At 54.1% G+C, this 24,230-nt stretch overlaps 1 protein-coding gene across 1 annotated transcript; it reads left to right on the forward strand.

The window, feature by feature from the left end:
- LOC144489940 (pleckstrin homology domain-containing family G member 3-like) lies at positions 1 to 24,230 on the forward strand (the record flags this gene model as incomplete). The annotated part of the gene is made up of 11 exons (XM_078207763.1): positions 1 to 151; positions 1,281 to 1,412; positions 3,502 to 3,684; positions 5,042 to 5,134; positions 6,259 to 6,345; positions 9,871 to 9,904; positions 10,999 to 11,100; positions 13,740 to 13,841; positions 18,805 to 18,843; positions 22,193 to 22,256; positions 24,221 to 24,230. Coding segments are annotated over 11 exons (997 nt in total), but the record flags the coding sequence as incomplete, so codon positions are not given.

Below are 24,230 nucleotides of genomic sequence, written 5' to 3' on the forward strand. Positions count from 1 at the left end.
CTCTGTGTCTGTCCTGCGAGAGTGCATGAAGAACGGAACCTTGGCCAAATTCTTCCGTGAGCGCCAGGCGACCCTATCCCATTCGTTGCCCCTGGAAACGTACCTCTTGAAGCCAGTCCAGAGGATCCTTAAATACCACCTCCTGCTGCAGGTAAGACCGAGAGCTCGACACCAGACCAGAGGGGAGATTAGCCCCCCTCAACCCCTCACCCCGGGGAGGGGGTGGACAAGCACACTGCACTCTGACCCTGCCGTGACCTCCTTCCTGAGTTAACAGGCCGGAACCCCCCTGTGTCACCCATAGCGAAGGGCGTTGGTGGCCACATTGAAGGGGCAGGCCAAATGCAGAAGGTTCTGGAAAAGAGGCTTTTCACCGTGTGCACTAAGTGGAGGCAGGTAAAGGGATTGGTGTGAGAGAGAGAGAGAGGAGTGGACCCCTCTCATATTATAATGAATGGAGGACGTAAAGACACTCGTTCAGCAGGTTAAGGAAAACTCAACTTGTTTATTTCCAGGTTAAGACTATACAGATGCTCGCAGCCCTGTGGCTGCAATCAGCTCCCGAGATGGTGCTGAGTATAGAAGCCCACGCTTACCAGGGTATTCCCCCATCATGCTCCCCGATTGTTTCCCTGGAGCGTGTCACCTTTGCTCTGCAGATCGATCCTTAAAGGGACAGTCACCACAATGGCAGATGGACGGAGGCCGGACTGTGTCTCGTGGTGCCTATCAGCTCTGCTCCCGGGGAGTGTTAGCGGAGGACAGGACAAGGGGATAGGCCGTAAGAAGATAGGAACTAGGAGCCGGAGGCCATTCGGCCCCTTGGGCCTGCTTCGCTATTCAGTAAGATCACTTGAGCTCTTCCTGATCCAATAATCCAGCCCGGCTTCTCAGCTGTCAGTTCAGTGGGAAGCCTGAAAATGACAGGCTTCTTTACAGCCTGTGTTGGAGTTGGGGGTGGGAGAAGGGAGGGAGGGAGAGCTACAGCTGGATGATTTGGGTGGGGGCTTCAATCAGCCTCCTGCCCCCTAGCCCCGGGTTTCTCCCTTCACCGTTTCGGACAATGTGGTTCAGGATAGTCCGGCTCTCCTCCCCTGTGGTGAGTGTCCCTTTAAGGATCGATCTGCAGAGCAAAGGTCACACGATCCAGGGACACAATCGGGGAGCAGGATGGGTAAGCGTGGGCTTCTAGACTCGGAGGACAGGAAAATTCACCCCCAAGAGTTTGGACAGAGAGCGCGCTGGGTGGATTTAACAATGTCCGGCGATTCTCCTTCCAGGAATTGGCCAAACACTTTGATAAGAGTGCCGAGGGTTACGAGATGGTGAAGGAGGCCATCATCACCATGACAGCTGTGGCCTGGTACATCAACGACATGAAGAGGAAGCAGGAGCAGGCTGTGAGATTACAGGTCAGAACCAGGCCGAGGGTTCACTGCCCCGAGCCCCCGCACCCCGTCCCCAGACCCCCTCCGCACCCCCTCCCTGAACCCCCCCCCCGCCACGTCCACCCGCTCCCCGACCCCCCCCACCCCACCCTGTCCCCGACCCCCTCCGCACCCCCTCCCTGACCTTCCGCGCCACGTCCCACCGCACACTCTCCCCGATCCCCCGCACCCCCTCCCTGATCCCCCGCACCCCCTCCCTGATCCCCCGCAACCCTCTCCCCGATCCCCCGCACCCCCTCCCTGATCCCCCACAACCCTCTCCCCGATCCCCCGCACACTCTCCCCGATCCCCCGCACCCCCTCCCTGATCCCCCGCAACCCCCTCCCCGATCCCCCGCACGCCCTCCCCGATCCCCCGCACCCCCTCCCTGATCCCCCGCACCCCCTCCCTGATCCCCCGCAACCCCCTCCCCGATCCCCCGCAACCCCTCCCTGACCCCCTCCGCACCCCCTCCCTGACCTTCCCCGCCACGCCCCACCGCACACTCTCCCCAATCCCCCGCACCCCCTCCCTGACCCCCCGCGCACCCCCTCCCCGATCCCCCACACCCCCTCCCTGACCTTCCCCACCACGTCCCACCGCACACTCTCCCCGATCCCCCGCACCCCCTCCCTGACCCCCCGCGCACCCCCTCCCCGATCCCCCCGCCCTGTCCACAACAAACCGGGCAGACGAGGTCCAGTGGTTTCAGCACCAGGCTATCAGGAGGGGCATAGAGGGAGGGGGTGAGGGGGTTGTGGGGGCGTGCAGGGGACCGGGGAGCAGGAGCGGGGGGCTGGGGAGGGGTGCGGGAGTTCGGGGAGGGGGTGCAGGGGGTCGGGGAGGGGGTGCAGGGCTGGGGAGGGGATGTGGGGCTGGGGAGGGGGTGCGGGGGATCGGGGAGGGGATGTGGGGCTGGGGAGGGGGTGCGGGGATGTGGGGCTGGGGAGGGGGTGCGGGGAGGGGGCTGGGGAGGGAATGCAGTGAGGGGGTGTGGGGAGGGGGAACGGGGAGGGGGCTGGGGAGTGGATGCAGGGAGGGGGTGTGGGACTGGGGAGGGGGGGTGTGGGACTGGGGAGGGGGGCTGGGGAGGGGGTGCGGGGCTGGGGAGGGGGCTGGGGAGGGGGTGCGGGGCTGGGGAGGGGGTGCGGGGCTGGGGAGGGGGTACGGGGCTGGGGAGGGGGTGCGGGGCTGGGGAGGGGGTGCGGGGCTGGGGAGGGGGTGCGGGGCTGGGGAGGGGGTGCGGGGCTGGGGAGTGGGCTGGGGAGTGGATGCAGGGAGTGGGTGCGGGGCTGGGGAGGGGGCTGGGGAGGGGGTGCGGGGCTGGGGAGGGGGTGCGGGGCTGGGGAGGGGGCTGGGGAGTGGATGCAGGGAGTGGGTGCGGGGCTGGGGAGGGGGCTGGGGAGGGGGTGCGGGGCTGGGGAGGGGGCTGGGGAGGGGGTGCGGGGCTGGGGAGCGGGTGCGGGTGCGGGGCTGGGGCGGGGGCTGGGGAGTGGATGCAGGGAGTGGGTGCGGGGCTGGGGAGGGGGCTGGGGAGGGGGTGCGGGGCTGGGGAGGGGGTGCGGGGCTGGGGAGGGGGTGCGGGGCTGGGGAGGGGGCTGGGAGGGGGTGCGGGGCTGGGGAGGGGGTGCAGGGCTGGGGAGGGGGCTGGGGAGAGGGTGCGGGGCTGGGGAGGGGGCTGGGGAGGGGGCTGGGAGGGGGTGCGGGGCTGGGGAGGGGGTGCGGGGCTGGGGAGGGGGTGCGGGGCTGGGGAGGGGGCTGGGGAGTGGATGCAGGGAGTGGGTGCGGGGCTGGGGAGGGGGTGCGGGGCTGGGGAGGGGGCTGGGGAGGGGGTGCGGGGCTGGGGAGGGGGTGCGGGGCTGGGGAGGGGGCTGGGGAGTGGATGCAGGGAGTGGGTGCGGGGCTGGGGAGGGGGCTGGGGAGGGGGTGCGGGGCTGGGGCTGGGGAGGGGGTGCGGGGCTGGGGCTGGGGAGGGGGTGCGGGGCTGGGGAGGGGGTGCGGGGCTGGGGAGGGGGCTGGGGCCGGGCCGTGGGTATCTGAGCTGAATCCTCACTCTCTCTGCCGCTGTTACAGGAGATTCAGACCTCGTTGCTGAACTGGAGCGGGCCGGACCTGATCGCCTTCGGGGAGCTGGTTCTGGAAGGAACGTTCCGGGTTCAGAGAGCCAAGAAGGAGCGGACCCTGTTCCTGTTTGACAAGATGCTGCTGATCACCAAGCGCAGGGCGGAACAGTACACCTACAACATGCACATCTTCGTGAGTGTGGGAGCGCGGCGAGGGGGGCGGCGACAGGCCTGGGGGCGGGGGGGCGGCGACAGGCCTGGGGTGGGGGGGGGGGGCGGGGGCGGCGACAGGCCTGGGGGCGGGGGGGGGGGGGGGCGGGGGGCGGCGACAGGCCTGGGGGGGGGGGGGGGGCGGGGGGGGGGGTGCACTCTTTCTAGTTTAACAATATCCTTTCTATAATAGGGTGAGCAGAACTGTACACAGTATCCCAAGTGTGGCCTTACCAATGTCTTGTACAACTTCAACAAGACGTCGCAACTCCTGTATTCAATGTTCTGACCGATGAAACCAAGCATGCTGAATACCTTCTTCACCACTCTGTCCACCTGTGACTCCGCTTTCAAGGAGCTATGAACATGTACCCCTAGATCTCTTTGTTCTGTAACTCTCCCCAACGCCCTACCATTAACTGAGTAAGTCCTGCCCTGGTTCAATCTACCAAAATGTATCACCTCGCATTTACCTTAATTAAACTCCATCTGCCATTCGTCAGCCCACTGGCCCAATTGATCAAGATCCCGTTGCAATCGGAGATAACTTTCCTCACTGTCCACTATGCCACCAATCTTGTGTCAAGGGTCAGTACTGAGGGAGTGCCGCACTGTCAGAGGGTCAGTACTGAGGGAGTGCCGCACTGTCAGAGGGTCAGTACTGAGGGAGTGCCGCACTGTCAGAGGGTCAGTACTGAGAGAGTGCCGCACTGTCAGAGGGTCAGTGCTGAGGGAGCGCCGCACTGTCACAGGGTCAGTGCTGAGGGAGTGCTGCACTGTCAGAGGGTCAGTACTGAGGGAGTGCCGCACTGTCAGAGGGTCAGTACTGAGGGAGTGCCGCACTGTCAGAGGGTCAGTGCTGAGGGAGTGCTGCACTGTCAGAGGGTCAGTGCTGAGGGAGTGCCGCAGTGTCAGAGAGTCAGTAGTGAGGGAGTGCCGCACTGTCAGAGGGTCAGTACTGAGGGAGTGCCACACTGTCAGTGGGTCAGTACTGAGGGAATGCTGCACTGTCAGAGGGTCAGTGCTGAGGGAGTGCCGCACTGTCAGAGGGTCAGTGCTGAGGGAGTTCCGCACTGTCAGAGGGTCAGTGCTGAGGGAGTGCCGCACTGTCAGAGGGTCAGTACTGAGGGAGTGCCGTATTGTTGAAGGGCAGGGGAGTGCTCTTGGTGTCCTGACCAAGTTGTCTGATTCTCTGTCTCTGGGAGCTTGCTGTGTGTAAATTGAGTGCGGAAGTGTTCTACATTATCACAGTGACTGCACTCGAATTGATTGTAGAGTCTTTCGGGTGTTGGGTTTGTGGAAGTTGTTATGGGAATACCAGTCTCTCTCTTTCTCGACAGTGTTGCAATCTGACTCTATCGGAGAATCTGAAAGATCAGCTGAGTTTCCGAGTGACGGATTTGACAATTCCGAAGCAGCAACACACACTCCAGGTCAGTGCTCACATTGCCGGGGTACAGACTTGGTATGGCCAACCACTGGTCACGAAGGCCTGCCTCTGGTCGCTGAGGTCTGGTCGCTAAGGCCTGCCTCTGGTCGCTGAGGTCTGGACGCTAAGGCCGGCCTCTGATCGCTAAGGCCGGCCTCTGGTCGCTAAGACCGGCCTCTGGTCGCTAAGGCCGGCCTCTGGTTGCTCAGGCCTGGTCGCTAAGGCCGACCTCTGATCGCTAAGACCGGCCTCTGGTCGCTAAGGCCGGCCTCTGGTTGCTAACGCCTGGTCGCTAAGGCCGGCCTCTGGTCGCTAAGGCCTGCCACTGGTCACTAAGGCCTGGTTGCTAAGGCCAGCCTCTGATCGCTAAGGCCTGCCACTGGTCGCTAAGACCTGGTCACTAAGGCCTGCCGTCGGTCGCTGAGGCCTGGTCGCTAAGGCCTGCCGCCGGTCGCTGAGGCCTGGTCGCTAAGGCCAACTGTTGGTCCCTAAGGCGTGCCTCTGGTCACTAAGGCTGGTTACTATGGTGGTTACTATGGTGGGTCACTACCTCAGGGCTTGTTCCGCTGTCCCTGCGAACACTCCACTCACTAGTTGTGTTCTGGAAGGCTGATGGACAGTGAAGCATCTAATTGCTGCTCACTCGCCTTGGAGGCAGCTTACAGGTTCAAGTCCCACTCCGTATTTGAGCCCAAAATCTCGGCCTCACTCCGGAGCAGTACTGAGGGAATGCTGCACCGTCAGAGGCACGGTTTTTGGACGAGATGTTAAGACAAGGCCCCATGCCTTGGCCTGCTTCTGTCGGGGTGAAGGGACTATGCTATTATTTGGAAACAGAGCAGGGGAGCTCACCCCGTGATCCAGGCCAATATCTATCCCTCAATCATTGTCACAACAGACCGGCTGCCTGCTTATTGTCACATTGCTGTTTGTGGGATCTTGCTGTGTACACATTAGCTGCTGCATTTCCCACAATACAGCAGTGACCGCACTGAAAGAAAGTGCTTTTCATTGGCTGCGGAACACTTTGAGACATCGGGTGGCCGTGAAAAAGGTCATAAAAACGCAAATATGAATATTATTTCCCGGTCTGTGCTAATGGTGCTTGCTGATTGGTCTGTTTCTCAGGCAAAGAATCAGGAGGAGAAGCGATTGTGGATCCATTATCTCAAACGCCTGATCATCGAGAATCACCCAGCATCCATTCCACAGAAGGTCAGCACATTGTGTGCGTGCGTCTGCCCGTGCGTGCGTGCGTCTGCCCGTGCGTGCGTGCGTCTGCCCGTGCGTGCGTGCGTCTGCCTGTGCGTGCATCTGCCTGTGCGTGCGTGCGTCTGCCTGTGCGTGCGTGCGTCTGCCTGTGCGTGCGTGCGTCTGCCCGTGCGTGCGTGCGTCTGCCCATGCGTGCGTGCGTCTGCCTGTGCGTGCGTGCGTCTGCCCGTGCGTGCGTGCGCCTGCCTGTGCGTGCATCTGCCTGTGCGTGCGTGCGTCTGCCTGTGCGTGCGTGCGTCTGCCTGTGCGCGCGTCTGCCTGTGCGTGCGTGCGTCTGCCTGTGCGCGCGTCTGCCTGTGCGCGCGTCTGCCTGTGCGTGCGTGCGTCTGCCTGTGCATGCGTCTGCCTGTGCATGCGTCTGTCTGTGCATGCATGCATCCGTCTGTGCGTGCGTCCGTCTGTGCGTGCGTCCGTCTGTGAGTATGTGTGTGTGTCCGTCTGTGCGTGCGTCCGTCTGTGCGTGCGTCCGTCTGTGAGTATGTGTGTGTGTCCGTCTGTGCATGCGTTTGTCCGTGCGTCCGTCTGTCCGTGCGTCCGTCTGTCCGTGCGTCCGTCTGTCCGTGCATCCGTCTGTGAGTATGTGTGTGCGTCCGTCTGTGCGTGCGTGCGTCCGTCTGTGAGTATGTGTGTGCGTGCGTGCTTCCGTCTGTGCGTGCATGCGTCTGACTGTACGTGTGCACGTCAGTCTGCGTGTCTGTCTGTCTGTCTGCGTGCGTGTGTTTGACTGTGCGTGCACCTGACTATGCGTGCGCGCGTCACTCTGTGTGTGTGCCTGTCTGTGCGCGCGTCAGTCTGCATGTCTGTCTCTGTGGGATTTTACGGTCTTGCTCATTCTGAAACTGTAAAATCCCGCCTGAGGTCAACGGGTCTTTGCACAGTCCGCTCCCCCCCCCCCCCCGCTCCGATTCCCGTGGTGGGCATGCGTGTGTGAGGGGAGGGGGGTTGTGTGGGACTGATGAACTGTCAGAGGATCAGTCCGTAGGGTCTGAACCTGGGTGGCCCAGTGGTTAGCACTGCTGCCTCACGGCACCAGGGATCCGGGTTCGATTCCTGGCTTGGGGTCACTGTCTGTGCAGAGTCTGCACATTCTCCCCGTGTCTGCGTGGGTTTCCTCCGGGTGCTCCGGTTTCCTCCCACAGTCCGAAAGACGAGCTGGTTAGGGTGCATTGGCCGTGCTAAATTCTCCCTCAGTGTAACCCGAACAGGCGCCTAGGGGAGTGTGGCGACTAGGGATTTTCACAGTAACTTCATCGCAGCGTTAATGTAAGCCTACTTGTGACACCAATAAATAAATTTCAATAAACTTAGGCTTAAGGTGTGTGAGATAGGTGGATTGGCTGCGGGAAATGCGCAGGGTTACGGGGACAGAATGGAGGGGTGGGGTCTGGGTAGGATGCTCTTTCGGAGGGTCAGTACAGACGTGATGGGCCGAATGGCCTCCTTCTGCACTGCAGGAGTTCTCTGATTCTCTGGATGAAATCCTCAGTATTGATCCCAGAGATCACAATCATCTCACTGTCTATGAGTGAAAGTAAAAGGGATAGGAACAGAATGAGGGGGGGGTCACACAGAATGGCCTCCCACGTCACGAGAGCAGACCTGTGACCAGTTGAGCCAGGCCTGGTCAGTCGGTGCCCTCGGGGGAGGCGGGCAGTCGGATGTTGGTGATAAGCAGCGTGCCCTGTCTGGAGGCTGGGAGTCTGGGATGAGGATTGAATTCACCAGCAGAGGGCAGTGGGACAACACAAAACCATCCGACAATCTCACACACACATCAGTGCAGCTTGTACCGATAACACAGGAGTTGGGACGTCTTGTTCAAGTTGTACAAGACATTGGTAAGGCCACACTTGGAATACTGTGTACAGTTCTGGTCACCCTATTATAGAAAGGATATTATTAAAGATATTATTAAAGATATTAAAGATAATATTAAAAAAGATATTAAAGATATTATTAAAGATATTCTTAAACTAGAAAGAGTGCAGAAAAGATTTACTAGAAAGGATTTACTAGAAAAGATTTACTAGAAAAGATTTACTAGAAAAGATTTACTAGAAAGGATTTACTAGAAAAGATTTACTAGAAAAGATTTACTAGAAAAGATTTACTAGGATGCTACCGGGACTTGATGGTTTGAGTTATAAGGAGAAGCTGGAACAGTGTCACGGTAGTTAGCACTGCTGCCTCACAGCGCCAGGGACCCGGGTTCGATTCCCAGTTCGGGTCACTGTCTGCGCGGGGTCAGTACGTTCTCCCCGTGTCTGCGTGGGTTTCCTCCGGGTGCTCCGGTTTCCTCCCACAGTCCGAAAGACGTGCTGGTTAGGGTGCATTGGCCGTGCTAAATTCTCCCTCAGTGTAACCCGAACAGGCGCCTGAGTGTGGGCGACTGGGGGATTTTCACAGTAACTTCATTGCAGTGTTAATGTCAGCCTTACTTGTGACACTAATAAATTAACTTTAAAAAAAACTTTAACTGGATCAACTGGAACTTTTCTCCCCTGGAGCGTAGGAAGCTTGGGGGTGACCTTACAGAGGTCTATAAAATAATGAGGGGCACAGATCAGCTAGATAGTCAATATCTTTTCCCAAAGGTAGGGGGTTCTAAAACTAGAGGGCATAGGTTTAAGGTGAGAGGGGAGAGATACAAAAGTGTCCAGAGGGGCAATTTTTTCACACAGAGGGTGGTGAGTGTCTGGAACGAGCTGCCAGAGGCAGTAGTAGAGGCGGGTACAATTTTGTCTTTTAAAAAGCATTTAGAAGTTACATGGGTAAGATGGGTATAGAGGGATATGGGCCAAGCACCGGCAATTGGGACTAGCTTAGGGGTTTAAAAAAAAGGGCGGCATGGACAAGTTGGGCCGAAGGGCCTTTTTCTATACTGTAAAAACCTCTATGACTCTATGAATCGAATAATAGAACATCCCAACCTGTTCTGCAGCCAATGAAGAGCTCCTTCAGCTGTACTCACTGTTGTGAACTAGCCACAAATCTATGCACAGCAAGATCCCACTATTGTAATGTGATAAAGACCCAGATCAGCCATCCTCACTCACATTATGTGAGGGATGAAAGTTCTCCTGGGAGAATGGGTCCACTGATGGATCATGAAACCATTGCCGATTGGCGGAAAAACCCATCTGGTTCCCTTTAGGGAAGGAAATCTGCCATCTTTACCCGGTCTGGCCTACATGTGACTCCAGAGCCACAGCAATGTGGTTGACTCTCAGCTGCCCTCTGGGCAACTAGGGATGGGCAATAAATGCTGGCCCAGCCGGCGACGCCCATGTCCCTGGAATGAATTTTCAAAAAAACTCTAGAATGTTCTGTTGTTAAGTGTAGGCTCAGTTGGGGAATGATGTGTGTTAGAGGAATGCCCTGTTGCGTGGTAATTTTGTTCATTAATATGATGTTCTCAGCTCTGAACAGTTGGATACTGACGGGTTTCTCTCTTATCTATGTTCACAGGCAAAACAGGTTCTACTCGAAAACCATTCTCACCGTAAGTACACCCATCCCATTGCTGACTTCATCCCCAAGCCTTCCGCCACTGGATCGGAGGAGTCGTGGCAGTGTGGGTCTAAACATCATGGGTTCACTCCTCATTCCCCCACAAACACTAGGCACCGGCGCAGTGCTGAGGGAGTGCTGCACCGTCAGAGGGCCAGTGCTCAGGGAGTGCCGCACTGTCAGAGGGTCAGTGCTGAGGGAGTGCCGCACTGTCAGAGGGTCAGTGCTGAGGGAGTGCCGCACTGTCGGAGGCTCAGTGCTGAGGGAGTAACGCACTGTCAGAGGGTCAGTACTGAGGGAGTGCCGCACTGTCAGAGGGTCAGTACTGAGGGAGTGCCGCACTGTCAGAGGGTTAGTGCTGAGGGAGTGATGCACTGTCAGAGGGTCAGTGCTGAGGGAGTGCCGCATTGTCAGAGGGTCAGTGCTGAGGGAGTGCTGCACTGTCAGAGAGTCAGTGCTGAGGGAGTGCTGCACTGTCGAACACACGGGATCCAGGGTGAGGTATCTAAATGGATACAAAATTGGCTTCTTGACAGGAGCCAGTGGGTGGTTGTAGAGAGTTGTTTTTCAAACTGGAGGCCTGTGACCAGCGGTGTGCCTCAGGGATCAGTGCTGGGTTCACTGTTATTTGTCATTTATATTAATGATTTTGATGAGGGGCACAGATCAGCTGGATAGTCAACATCTTTTCCCAAAGGTAGGAGAGTCTAAAACTAGAGGGCACAGGTTTAAGGTGAGAGGGGAGAGATACAAAAGTGTCCAGAGAGGCAGTTTTTTCACACAGAGGGTGGTGAGTGTCTGGAACGAGCTGCCAGAGGCAGTAGTAGAGGCGGGTACAATTTTGTCTTTTAAAAAGCATTTAGACAGTTACATGGGTAAGATGGGTATAGAGGGATATGGGCCAAATGCGGGCAATTGGGATTAGCTTAGGGGTTTAAAAAAATAAGGGCGGCATGGACAAGTTGGGCCCAGGGGCCTGTTTCCATGCTGTAAACCTCTATGACACTAACTATTAACTGCTATTTAAGATAATTACTGTTTTCTTTGGCAACTGTGGGAATGTAACTTCATTTTTTAAAAATCCAGATGCATCAGAGATGCCGTTTAGCCCAGACTCGTTGAAGAAGGTTTCCCCCTCGCCCCGTTTAGATGATTCCCGGGGATACCAGCGAGGCCGGAGGCAGTCCGGTGAGTCACCCGACCCGCTCCTGCACGGGCCTGATTTTCACTGTCACACTGTACCCGCCACTTCCTGTTTGGTCAGAGGTTAAACTCTTATTAAATTGCTGTTTAATTGCGCAGAATTTGATTGCTGCTTCAAAAAAGGGAAAGACAGTCAAATCTTTTCCTCTTGGACTCATCAGGAGAGACACAAGAATTTCAAAGGCATCAGCAGTTGATACTGCAGGATAAAAGGGTGTTGATTGGTTGGCAAGTTGCACCTTGTCGTCCTGTTGCCATGGCGAACGCACCTGGCAACTGTTGTCCCCCCAAACTTTTGTTTAATTTAAAGTGCAAGAGGTGGACATATTCTTTCAGTTTACAGAGAGTGAAAGGTTAAAGTTCAAGTTTATTTATTAGTAGTCACAAGTGTGGCTTACATTAACGCTGCAATGAAGTTACTGTGAAAATACCCCAGTCACCACACTCCGGTGCCTGTTCGGGTCAATGCACCCTAACCAGCACGTCTTTCAGAATGAAGCCCAGACTATAAATATGCATGGATTCTATACATGGGATGGCACGGTAGCACAGTGGTTAGCGCTGCTGCTTCACAGTGTCAGGGACCCGGGTTCAATTCCCGGCTTGGGTCACTGTCTGTGCGGAGTCTGCACGTTCTCCCCGTGTCTGTGTGGGTTTCCTCCGGGTGCTCCGGTTTCCTCCCACAGTCCAAAGATGTGCGGGTTGGGTGGATTGGCCATGCTAAATTGCCCCTTAGTGTCAGGGGGACTAGCTAGGGTAAATGAATGAGGCTATGGGGATAGGCCTGGTGGGATTGTGGTCAATGGGCTGAATGGCCTCTCTCTGCACTGTAGGATTCTAGCGAGCGTGAGTGAGACGCTTCATTAGCCCCACTGATGATCTTCATTTGGTTGTTTGCGTCATTCTTAACGCACTCGGGCTTGCTCAGTAAGTGCTGACAACCAGTCCGCAACCACATCAGCAACGATCCTATCGAATGGCAGCAGAACAGGCTTGGAGGGCCGAATGGCCTATTTCTACCCCCCAGTCCTATGTTCTCTGGCACCCTAGACCACAGGGGCAGCAGAGATTCAGAGTGGCTGCTCCCTGTGGGGCACTTAGGGACGGGTAACAAATGCCACCCCAGCCAGTGACGCCCGCCACCCTGATTGGGCAAGACGAAGAGGGGATGGGAGGGGCCACATGTGGAGTTTAAACACCGGATGCCTTGTACCCCTTGTTATTCTGGAATATTCTCTGTGCTTGCCACCTCGCTGTTTGTGGGATCTTGCTCTGACTGCGCTTCAGAAGGGGCTTTCAGAGCATTTTGGGATGTCCTGGGGATGATAACAGGCGCTATCAAAATGCAGCTGCCTTTCCTTTTCTCAAATATTTCTGATAAAACCACGAAGAATTGGAAATGGTGGCAGGAGTTTGGGGACGGGCCAATGGCCTAGTGGTATTATCGCTAGATTATTAATCCAGAAACTCAGCTCGTGTTCTGGGGGACCCGGGTTCGAATCCCGCCACGGCAGATGATGGAATTTGAGTTCAATAAAAAATATCTGGAATTAAGAATCTATTGATGACCGTGAAACCATTGTCGATTGTCGGAAAAACCCATCTGGTTCACTAATGTCCTTTGGGGAAGGAAATCTGCCATCCTTACCTGGTCTGGCCTACATGTGACTCCAGAGCCACAGCAATGTGGTTGACTCTCAACTGCCCTCCAAGGGGCAACTAGGGATGGGCAATAAATGCTGGTCAGCCAGCGACACCCATGTCCCAGGAACGAATGAATAAGAGTTTCAGAAGAGTCGAAATTCTCAATTTGCTGCCTTGGTGAAGTTCTAAGTTGAAGTTTATTTATTAGTGTCACAAGTAGGCTCACATTAACACTGCAATGAAGTTACTGTGAAAATCCACTAGACGCCACACTCTGGCGCCTGTTTGGGTACACTGAGGGAGAATTTAGCACGGCCAATCCACCTAACCAAAGGGTAGCACAGTGGTTAGCACTGCTGCCTCACAGCACCAGGGACCTGGGTTCGATTCCCGGCTTGGGTCACTGTCTGTTTTGAGTTTGCCCCGTGTCTGCGTGGGTTTCCTCCGGGTGCTCCGGTTTCCTCCCACACTCCAAAGACGTGCGGGTTAGGTGGGTTGGCCATGCTAAATTGACCCTTAGTGTCAGGGGGACTAGCTAGGGTAAATGCATGGGGTTTTGGGGATAGGGCCTGGGTGGGATTGTGTTTGGTGCCGACTCGATGGGCCTTCTTCTGCATTCTATGATTCTAACCAGCACGCCTTTCGAACTGTGGGAGGAAACCGGAGCCCCCGGAGGAAACCCACGCAGACACGGGGAGAATGTGCAGACTCCGCACAGACAGTGACCCGAGCCGGGAATCGAACCCGGGTCCCTGACGCTGTGAGGCAGCAGTGCTAACCGCTGTGTTGCCCTAAGTGAGGGGTGTTAACAGTTGTGTGATATGTAGAGACACCGGTATAATCTTCATCTTCAGAATCATTGGTCACCGTGTCAGATTGAAACTGTCTTTTACCGGGGTGCTGATGTCATTGCTAACCCTCCAGTCGCTCGGCAACCGGTCGGATGTTTGTAATTGTGGTTTCTTCCCGCCTCCTTTCAGAACCTCCCGAGTTTATCTACACCCCCGAGAGAGCCAAGAAGCTGTTTCCCCTGCTCAATATGGAGACCCCGTCAACGCTGCGTAGGGGGAGGAGACAATCCGGTACGTGCCTCACCCCGACCTCTGTTACAGCAACAGAATCCCTACAGTGCACAAGGAGGCCGTTCGGCCCATCGAGTCTGCACCGACTCTCCGACAGAGCATTTTTAGCATGGCCAATCCACCTAACCTACACATCTTTGGACACTAAGGGGCAATTTAGCATGGCCAATCCACCTAACCTACACATCCTTGGACACTAAGGGGCAAGTTAGCATGGCCAATCCACCTAACCTACACATCCTTGGACACTAAGGGGCAATTTAGCATGGCCAATCCACCTAACCTACACATCCTTGGACACTAAGGGGCAATTTAGCATGGCCAATCCACCTAACCTGCACATCTTTGGACACTAAGGGGCAATTTAGCATGGCCAATCCACCGAACCTGCACATCTTTGGACACTAATAGACAATTTAGCATGACCATTCCACCTAACCTGCACATCTTTGGACGCTAAGGGGCAATTTAGCGTGGCCAATCCACCTAACCTGCACATCTTTGGACATTAAGGGTTTTTTTAGCATGGCCAATCCCCCTAACCCGCACATCTTTGGACACTGAGGGGCAATTTAGCATGGCCAATCCCCCTAACCTGCACATCTTTGGACATTGAGGGGCAATTTAGAAGACCAATCCACCTAACCTGCACATCTTTGGACAATAAGAAGCAATTTAGCATGGCCAATCCATCTTAACTGCACATCTTTGGATACTCAGGGACAATTTAGCATGGCCAATCCACCTAACCTACACATCCTTGGACACTAAGGGGCAATTTAGCATGGCCAATCCACCTAACCTGCACATCTTTGGACACTAAGGGGCAATTTAGCATGGCCAATCCACCTAACCTACACATCCTTGGACACTAAGGGGCAAGTTAGCATGGCCAATCCACCTAACCTACACATCCTTGGACACTAAGGGGCAATTTAGCATGGCCAATCCACCTAACCTGCACATCTTTGGACACTAAGGGGCAATTTAGCATGGCCAATCCACCTAACCTACACATCCTTGGACACTAAGGGGCAAGTTAGCATGGCCAATCCACCTAACCTACACATCCTTGGACACTAAGGGGCAATTTAGCATGGCCAATCCACCTAACCTACACATCCTTGGACACTAAGGGGCAAGTTAGCATGGCCAATCCACCTAACCTACACATCCCTGGACACTAAGGGGCAATTTAGCATGGCCAATCCACCTAACCTGCACATCTTTGGACACTAAGGGGCAATTTAGCATGGCCAATCCACCGAACCTGCACATCTTTGGACACTAATAGACAATTTAGCATGACCATTCCACCTAACCTGCACATCTTTGGACGCTAAGGGGCAATTTAGCGTGGCCAATCCACCTAACCTGCACATCTTTGGACATTAAGGGTTTTTTTAGCATGGCCAATCCCCCTAACCCGCACATCTTTGGACACTGAGGGGCAATTTAGCATGGCCAATCCCCCTAACCTGCACATCTTTGGACATTGAGGGGCAATTTAGCATGGCCAATCCACCTAACCTGCACATCTTTGGACAATAAGAAGCAATTTAGCATGGCCAATCCATCTTAACTGCACATCTTTGGATACTCAGGGACAATTTAGCACGGCCAATCCACATAACCTATACATCTTTGGACTGTGGGAGGAAACCGGAGCACCCGGGGGGAACCCACGCAGACACGGGGGGAACGTGCAAACTCCACGCAGACAGTGACCCGAGCCGGGAATCGAACCCGGGTCCCTGGCGCTGAGAGGCAGCAGTGCCAGAATGCCACCGTGCCACCCGTATTGGTCTGGATCTGAGCTCTGTTACTGCCCCGTAAGCTGGCCCAAAGCCTGAGTTGATGCTAAAGCCTCTCTCTGGGACTGATTGGTTGTCAGTATTCACAGTACTCCAGGTGTGGTCTAACCAATGCCTTGTATTTACCAGGACTTCCCTATTTTTATTCTCCATTCCCTTTGAAATAATCCCACATTCCATTTGCCCTCCGTATCACCCAATGAACTTGCACGCTTGCTGTTTGCGATTTATGACCGAGGGCCCCCAAATCTCAACTTTCTGGGTAACTGGGAGAGTCGGTAGCCGGGGTCGGGGGGTAAGGATGTGGTCGGTAACTGAGAGAGTGGGTAACTAGGGGTAGGGGGGGTTGAGTAAGCGGGAGAATCAGTAACCAGGAGGGTGGGTAATTGGGAGGAGCGGGGATAGCCAGGGGTGGGAAGGGGGGGGGGGGGAGGGGTAAGGATGTGGTCAGTAACCGAGAGAGTGGGTATTTGGGGGTGGGAGGGTTTGGGCAATGGAGGGGGTGCAGTAACAAGGTGGGGAGGGGGGAGGTGATAACTGGGGTGGGGTGGTTGGTAACCGGGGTGGGCGTGGGTAACTGGCTGGGTGGGTAATGGGAGGGGGGGGAAGTAATGGGGGGGGGTTACCGGGGAGGGGGACAGAGATTGAAGAGAATTGACAGAAGAAGCAGAGGTGGAATGGAGAGATGTTAACGCAGCGAGTTGTTGGGATCTGGGAGACGTCGCCCGGAAGGGCAGCGGAAGCAGATCCCATCGGAACTTTCCAAAACAAGAAATTGGGTAAAAATTGAAAGCAAAACCAAACGGCGGAACGCTGAGGGAAAGAGCGGGGGTTTGGGGGTGTTGGGGGTTTGGAATTGGGACTAATTGAACAAACCTTTTAAAGAGCCAGTACAGGCAGGATGGGCCCAATGGCCTGGTCCTGTGCCTTTCCAGTCTGTGACGCTACGTGATGCGGCGAATTGAGTTGCCTCGTGGTGTTTAGGTCAGGCGCGGTAATACCGGATCTCACCGGCTGTGCTCCGCTGAGAGAATCGGGATTCTGCCGGGGGGGGTCCGTGAGGATGTGGAACCCGGGACAGGGGCGGGTTTCGCGGCATTCCGAGGGTCTCCGGGGGAGGGGAATGCAGTGGGACAGAAATGCCTGGCGACAGTTGTTCTAACAATCCCGATTCCGATGACAGTCATTGCTGGAGATTGCTGCTTGCAATCATTTCCGATGTTTACTGCAGTGACGCGGGACCCCCGGGAAGCTCTGAGCGGCAATCGAGTTGAATATTCATCAATCTACAAAAGGGAAAGCATTTGTTCTCAAATCCCCCAGGGGGGATTTTACTATCGTCGAGATTAGCCAGGCAGACAGTCCGATAGTTAGACATGTACCTGCAGACGGCACACGAACATTACTCACTCTTCTCAGCCAACGAGCTTCTTGTCTCAAACCAGTTTAAGGGGAATAAAATTATTTGTTGTGTTTATTTCCATTCAGATGGGCAGCGTGGTGGTTAGCACTGCTGCCTCACAGCGCCAGGGATCTGTCTTCAATTCCAGCCTCGGGTCACCGTCTGTGTGGAGTTTGCACGGTCTCCCCATGTCTGCGTGGGTGGGAATTCCACTCCATCTGACGAAGGAGCAGCGCTCCGAAAGCTCGTGGCATTTGCTACCAAATAAACCTGTTGGACTTTAACCTGGTGTTGTTAGACTCCTTACTGGGTTTTCTCCCACAGTCCAAAGATGTGCAGGTTAGGTGGATTGGCCGTGCTAAATTGCCTCTTAGTGTCCAAAGATGTGCAGGTTAGGTGGATTGGCCATGCTAAATTGCCTCTTAGTGTCCAAAGATGTGTAGGTTAGGTGGATTGGCCATGCTAAATTGCCTCTTAGTGTCCAAAGATGTGCAGGTTAGGTGGATTGGCCGTGCTAAATTGCCTCTTAGTATCCAAAGATGTGTAAGTTAGGTGGATTGGCCATGCTAAATTGCCCCTTAGTGTCCAAAGATGTGCAGGTTAGGTGGATTGGCCATGCTAAATTGCCCCTTAGTATCCAAAGATGTGCAGGTTAGGAGGATTGGCCATGCTAAATTGCCTCTTAGTGTCCAAAGATGTGCAGGTTAGGTGGATTGGCCATGCTAAATTGCCTCTTAGTGTCCAAAGATGTGTAGGTTAGGTGGATTGGCCATGCTAAATTGCCTCTTAGTGTCCAAAGATGTGTAGGTTAGGTGGATTGGCCATGCTAAATTGCCTCTTAGTGTCCAAAGATGTGCAGGTTAGGTGCATTGGCCATGCTAAATTGCCCCTTAGTGTCCAAAGATGTGCAGGTTAGTTAAAGTTAAAAGTTAAAGTAAAAGTTTATTTATTAGTCACAAGTAAGGCTTACATTAACACTGCAATGAAGTTACTGTGAACTTCCCCTAGTCGCCACACACTGGCACCCGTTCAGATCAATGCACCCTAACCAGCACGTCTTTCAGACTGTGGGAGGAAACCGGGGCACCCGGAGGAAACCCACGCAGACACGGGGAGAATGTGCAGACTCCACACAGACAGTGACCCAAATTGGGAATCGAACCCGGGTCCCTGGCGCTGTGAGGCAGCAGTGCTAACCGCTGTGCCACCGTGCCGCCCAAAGATGTGCAGGTTAGGGGGATCGGTCATGGTAAATGTGTGGGGTTATGGGAATAGGGTGTGGGTGGGGCCTGAGTAAGATGTTCTGTCAGGGAGTTGGTGTAGACTCAATGGGCCGAATGGCCTCCTTCTACGCTGTAGGAAACCTATTCTATGTTTAAGACCTTCTTCACACTGAGTGGCAACACCCACTGCCTCTAACCCCACTGACCTACACTGACTCCCAGTGAAGTTACCTCCTTGTTCAAGTTCTTATCCCGTGGCCCCATCCCTCTCTCTCTCTGCGTAACCCTCTGTGATCTCTGCACTCCTCCAACTCTGGGCTTCACCTGCTGACCAGTCCATCTCCTGACCCCCCTCAACCGATCTCTTGTCCACCCTAACCAGCACTCAGCACACTGCACCCCCAATCCCCCCCTCTCCCCCAGTGTTTTGAAGCAGCGTTCTGTGTACTGTGAAAGGCAGAGGGCCACGAGGAATGAAGTGTTAATAAAACAAACAAGCGAAGGTGTCTCTCTTATCATTTCAGAACCAAGTAAACAGATTCAGGCAGTGATTGAGCAGAGCGGTAAGTGATATTCCCCAGTGACCTGAGTCTCTGCAATCAGCAGCACTGTTTATTTGAGTCGGGTCCTTTGCGTGTTGTGTGCTGTGTTGTGTGTGTGCTGTGTTTGTGCATGCGTGTTGTGTGTGCGTGCGTGTTATGTGCGTGCATGCGTGTGGTGTGTGTGCGTGTGGTGTGTGCATGCGTGTTGTGTCTGCGTGTGGTGTGTGTGTGCGTGCGTGTGGTGTGTGTGTGCGTGCGTGTTGTGTGTGTGTTGTGTGCGTGTTTGTGCATGTGTGTTGTGTGTGCGTGTTGTGTGTGCATGCGTGTTGTGTGCGTGCGTGTTGTGTGTGTGCGTGCGTGTTGTGTGTGTGCGTGCGTGTTGTGTGTGTGCGTGCGTGTTGTGTGTGTTCGTGCGTGTTGTGTGTGTGCGTGCATGTTGTGTGTGTGCATGCGTGTTGTGTGTGTGCGTGCGTGTGGTGTGCGTGCGTGTGGTGTGCGTGCGTGTGGTGTGCGTGCGTGTGGTGTGCGTGCGTGTGGTGTGCGTGCGTGTGGTGTGCATGCGTGTTGTGTGTCTGCGTGTGGTGTGTGTGTGCGTGCGTGTGGTGTGTGTGCGTGTTGTGCATGTTGTGTGCGTGTTTGTGCATGTGTGTTGTGTGTGCGTGCGTGTGGTGTGTGCGTGTGGTGTGTGTGCGTGTGGTGTGTGTGCGTGTGGTGTGTGTGCGTGTGGTGTGTGTGCGTGTGGTGTGTGTGCGTGTGGTGTGTGTGTGTGCTGTGTTGTGTGTGCATGCGTGCTATGTTTATAAGACGTGCGGTTTTGTGGAAGCATGTACTTGAGTTAGAATCATGTCATACTCCTGTCATCTCGCTGGCAGGAGCAATTTAACCAGTCCCATATATTGAACATATGAACACGCAAATGTATGAACACACATATGAACATGCATGTGGACATTCAAACATATGTGCAAACATTCAAACATGCATTGAAATGCAAACATACATACATGCATTGAACATGCAAACATATTAAACATGCAAATACACACACACATGAACACATACAAACATGAACACTTGTAAACATGCATTGACCATACAACCATACATATGAACATACAGTTGAACATATGAACATTCAGACATACGTGAAATATATAAGCATACACTCAAACAAATGAACACGGACTGAATACATGATCATACATGTGAATCAAGAGCAGACGTAGGCCATTCGGCCCTTCAACCTGCTCTGCTAAGGTCATGGCTGATCTGATTGTGGCCTCAACCCCTGTCTGCCCCCCTTTAACCTTCGACCCTCCCCTCCACCTGGGCAATCCAAAATCTGTCTACCTCAGCCTGGAATCTATCCGGTGACCCCTGCCCGCGGGGGGAGAATTCCACACCCTTCCCGCCCCTCTGCGAGAAATATCTCTCCTCATCTCCGAGTACGCCAGCCCTTATTTTTAAACTGTGTCCCTCGTCCCTGGAACCTTTCTGGTAAATCCCCTGGGCCGCCTCTCCCGTTGCCCCGTTCGCCCCCAGGACGGAAGATTAGAAAGAGGATTCTATTCACTGTGGTGTGGGCACCCCCAGGGGTTTCCGTGTGGGCACCCTCCGCTCTGGGCAGTGGTGCCCGCTGCGTTTCCTACATTTCACACTCGCTGCTTGTGTGTGTTTCTGAGATTCTCAAAGAGCTTTACCAACCGGGGTGGCACAGTGGTTAGCACTGCTGCCTCACAGCGCCAGGGGCCCGGGTTTGATTCCCGGCTCGGGTCACTGTCTGTGTGGAGTCTGCACGTTGTCCCCGTGTCTGCGTGGGTTTCCTCCGGGTGCTCCGGTTTCCTCCCACAGTCCGAAAGACGCGCTGGTTAGGGTGCATTGGCCGTGCTAAATTCTCCCTCGGTGTACCCGAACAGGCGGCAGAGTGTGGGCGACTAGGCGGTTTTCACAGTAATTTCATCGCAGTGTTAATGTCAGCCTTACTTGTGACATTAATGAATAAAAAATGTGTGAGGTGTGGGAATCAATATTTACACTAAATTGTAGGTGTCTAGACTGACTTTCCGGATACCTGGAGTTACAGCGGGGTGACCCGACCATTTTGATGTAACTGTCACTCTCGGCAGAGAGATGTGAAAAGATTCTCTCCAGCGATTCTGGTCCAATGCCACACGAGTTCACAGGGAGAGTCACGCAACGGACATGCTTGTTCCCATCTGCTGCACACGCGTGTATCGCAACACAGACACACTCTCACTCACACTCACTCACTCACACACACACTCACACAAACACACTCACACACACACACTCATTCACACACACTCACACACTCACTCACACACACACACTCACACACACACACTCACACACACTCTCACACACAAACACACTCGCACACACTCTCACACACACACACGCACACTCGCACACACACACTCGCACACACACACTCGCACACACTCGCACACACACACACACACTCGCACACACACACTCGCACACACACACTCGCACACACACACTCGCACACACACACTCGCACACACACACTCGCACAAACACACTCACACTCGCACACACACACTCGCACACACACACTCGCACACACACACTCGCACACACACACTCGCACACACACACTCGCACACACTCACAAACACACTCACACACACACACTCACACTCACACACACACACACACTCGCACACACACACTCGCACACACTCACACACACACTCACACTCACACACACTCACACTCACACACACACACACTCGCACACACACACTCGCACACACTCACACAAACACACTCACACACACACACTCGCACACACTCACACAAACACACTCACTCACACAAACACACTCACACTCTCACACACACACTCACACACACTCACACACTCACACACACACACTCACACTCACACACACACTCGCACACACACACTCGCACACACACACTCGCACACACTCACACATACACACTCACACACACACACTCACACACACTCACACAAACACACTCACACACTCACACTCTCACACACACACACTCACACACTCACACACACTCACACAAACACACTCACACACTCACACTCTCACACACACACACTCACACACTCACACACACTCACACAAACACACTCACACACTCACACTCTCACACACACACACTCACACACTCACACACACACACACTCACACACTCACACACTCACTCACACCATCACAGACACATATGCACAAACACATAGGCTCATCCTACACTCTCACACCCCAGCGTGCTGGCTCCGACACTCTCACACCCGAGAGGGAAGCAGCAAGATCACTGTCAGTTTCTCTGTCTCTCTGTCTTCTAGTTCCTAATGTGGAGATGCCGGCGTTGGACTGGGGTGAACGCAGTAAGAAGTTTAACAACACCAGGTTAAAGTCCAACAGGTTTATTTGGAATCACGAGCTTTCCACGAGACCCCATCACTCACCTGATGAAGGAGCGACACTCCGAAATCTCGTGCTACCAAATAAACCTGTTGGACTTCTTACTCTGCCTACTCTTATCAAAACACCTCCCCATTTTTAATCTCTCTGTTAAATCTCTCCTCTTAACCTTCTCTGCCCCATGGAGAACTAACCCCAGCGCCTCCCATCTCTCCGGCCAATGAATACCCTCGATCAATTGGCAGGAGGTGTGAAGCAATATTCACTCTGTGTGGGAGGCCCAAGACCCGTCCAGCGCAGTGTACGACGGGGAATCACTAAAGAGCGATTTAGCACGGCCAATCCACCCAACCTGTACATCTTTGGACACTAAGGGGCAATTTAGCACGGCCAATCCACCTAACCTACACATCTTTGTACACTAAGGGGCAATTTAGCACGGCCAATCCACCTAACCTACACATCTTTGTACACTAAGGGGCAATTTAGCACGGCCAATCCCCCTAACCTATACATCTTTGGACACTAAGGGGCAATTTAGCATGGCCAATCCACCTAACCTGTACATCTTTGGACACTAAGGGGCAATTTAGCACGGCCAATCCACCTAACCTACACATCTTTGTACACTAAGGGGCAATTTAGCACGGCCAATCCCCCTAACCTATACATCTTTGGACACTAAGGGGCAATTTAGCACGGCCAATCCCCCTAACCTGTACATCTTTGGACACTAAGGGGCAATTTAGCACGGCCAATCCACCTAACCTACACATCTTTGTACACTAAGGGGCAATTTAGCACGGCCAATCCCCCTAACCTATACATCTTTGGACACTAAGGGGCAATTTAGCACGGCCAATCCACCTAACCTACACATCTTTGTACACTAAGGGGCAATTTAGCACGGCCAATCCCCCTAACCTATACATCTTTGGACACTAAGGGGCAATTTAGCATGGCCAATCCACCTAACCTGTACATCTTTGGACACTAAGGGGCAATTTAGCATGGCCAATCCCCCTAACCAACACATCTTTGGACACTAAGGGGCAATTTAGCATGGCCAATCCACCTAACCTGTACATCTTTGGACACTAAGGGGCAATTTAGCACGGCCAATCCACCTAACCTGCACATCTTTGGACACTAAGGGGCAATTTAGCACGGCCAATCTACCTAACCTGCACATCTTTGGACACTAAGGGGCAATTTAGCACGGCCAATCCACCTAACCTGCACATCCTTGGACACTAAGGGGCAATTTAGCATGGCCAATCCACCTAACCTACACATCTTTGTACATTAAGGGGCAATTTAGCATGGCCAATCCACCTAACCTACACATCTTTGTACACTAAGGGGCAATTTAGCACGGCCAATCCACCTAACCTATACATCTTTGGACACTAAGGGGCAATTTAGCACAGCCAATCCACATAACCTGCACATCTTTGGACACTAAGGGGCAATTTAGCATGGCCAATCCACCTAACCTGTACATCTTTGGACACTAAGGGGCAATTTAGCATGGCCAATCCCCCTAACCAACACATCTTTGGACACTAAGGGGCAATTTAGCATGGCCAATCCACCTAACCTGCACATCTTTGGACACTAAGGGGCAATTTAGCACGGCCAATCCACCTAACCTATACATCTTTGGACACTAAGGGGCAATTTAGCACGGCCAATCCACATAACCTGCACATCTTTGGACACTAAGGGGCAATTTAGCACGGCCAATCCACATAACCTGCACATCTTTGGACACTAAGGGGCAATTTAGCACGGCCAATCCACCTAACCTGTACATCTTTGGACACTAAGGGGCAATTTAGCACGGCCAATCCACCTAACCTGTACATCTTTGGACACTAAGGGGCAATTTAGCACGGCCAATCCACCCGTCTCCCAATGACTTTCTTCCCCTTTTGATTATCTCACAGTTGCGAGTAA

This window comes from Mustelus asterias, unplaced genomic scaffold (genome assembly GCF_964213995.1).
Source record: "Mustelus asterias unplaced genomic scaffold, sMusAst1.hap1.1 HAP1_SCAFFOLD_2697, whole genome shotgun sequence".
Classification (NCBI taxonomy): Eukaryota; Metazoa; Chordata; class Chondrichthyes; order Carcharhiniformes; family Triakidae; genus Mustelus; species Mustelus asterias.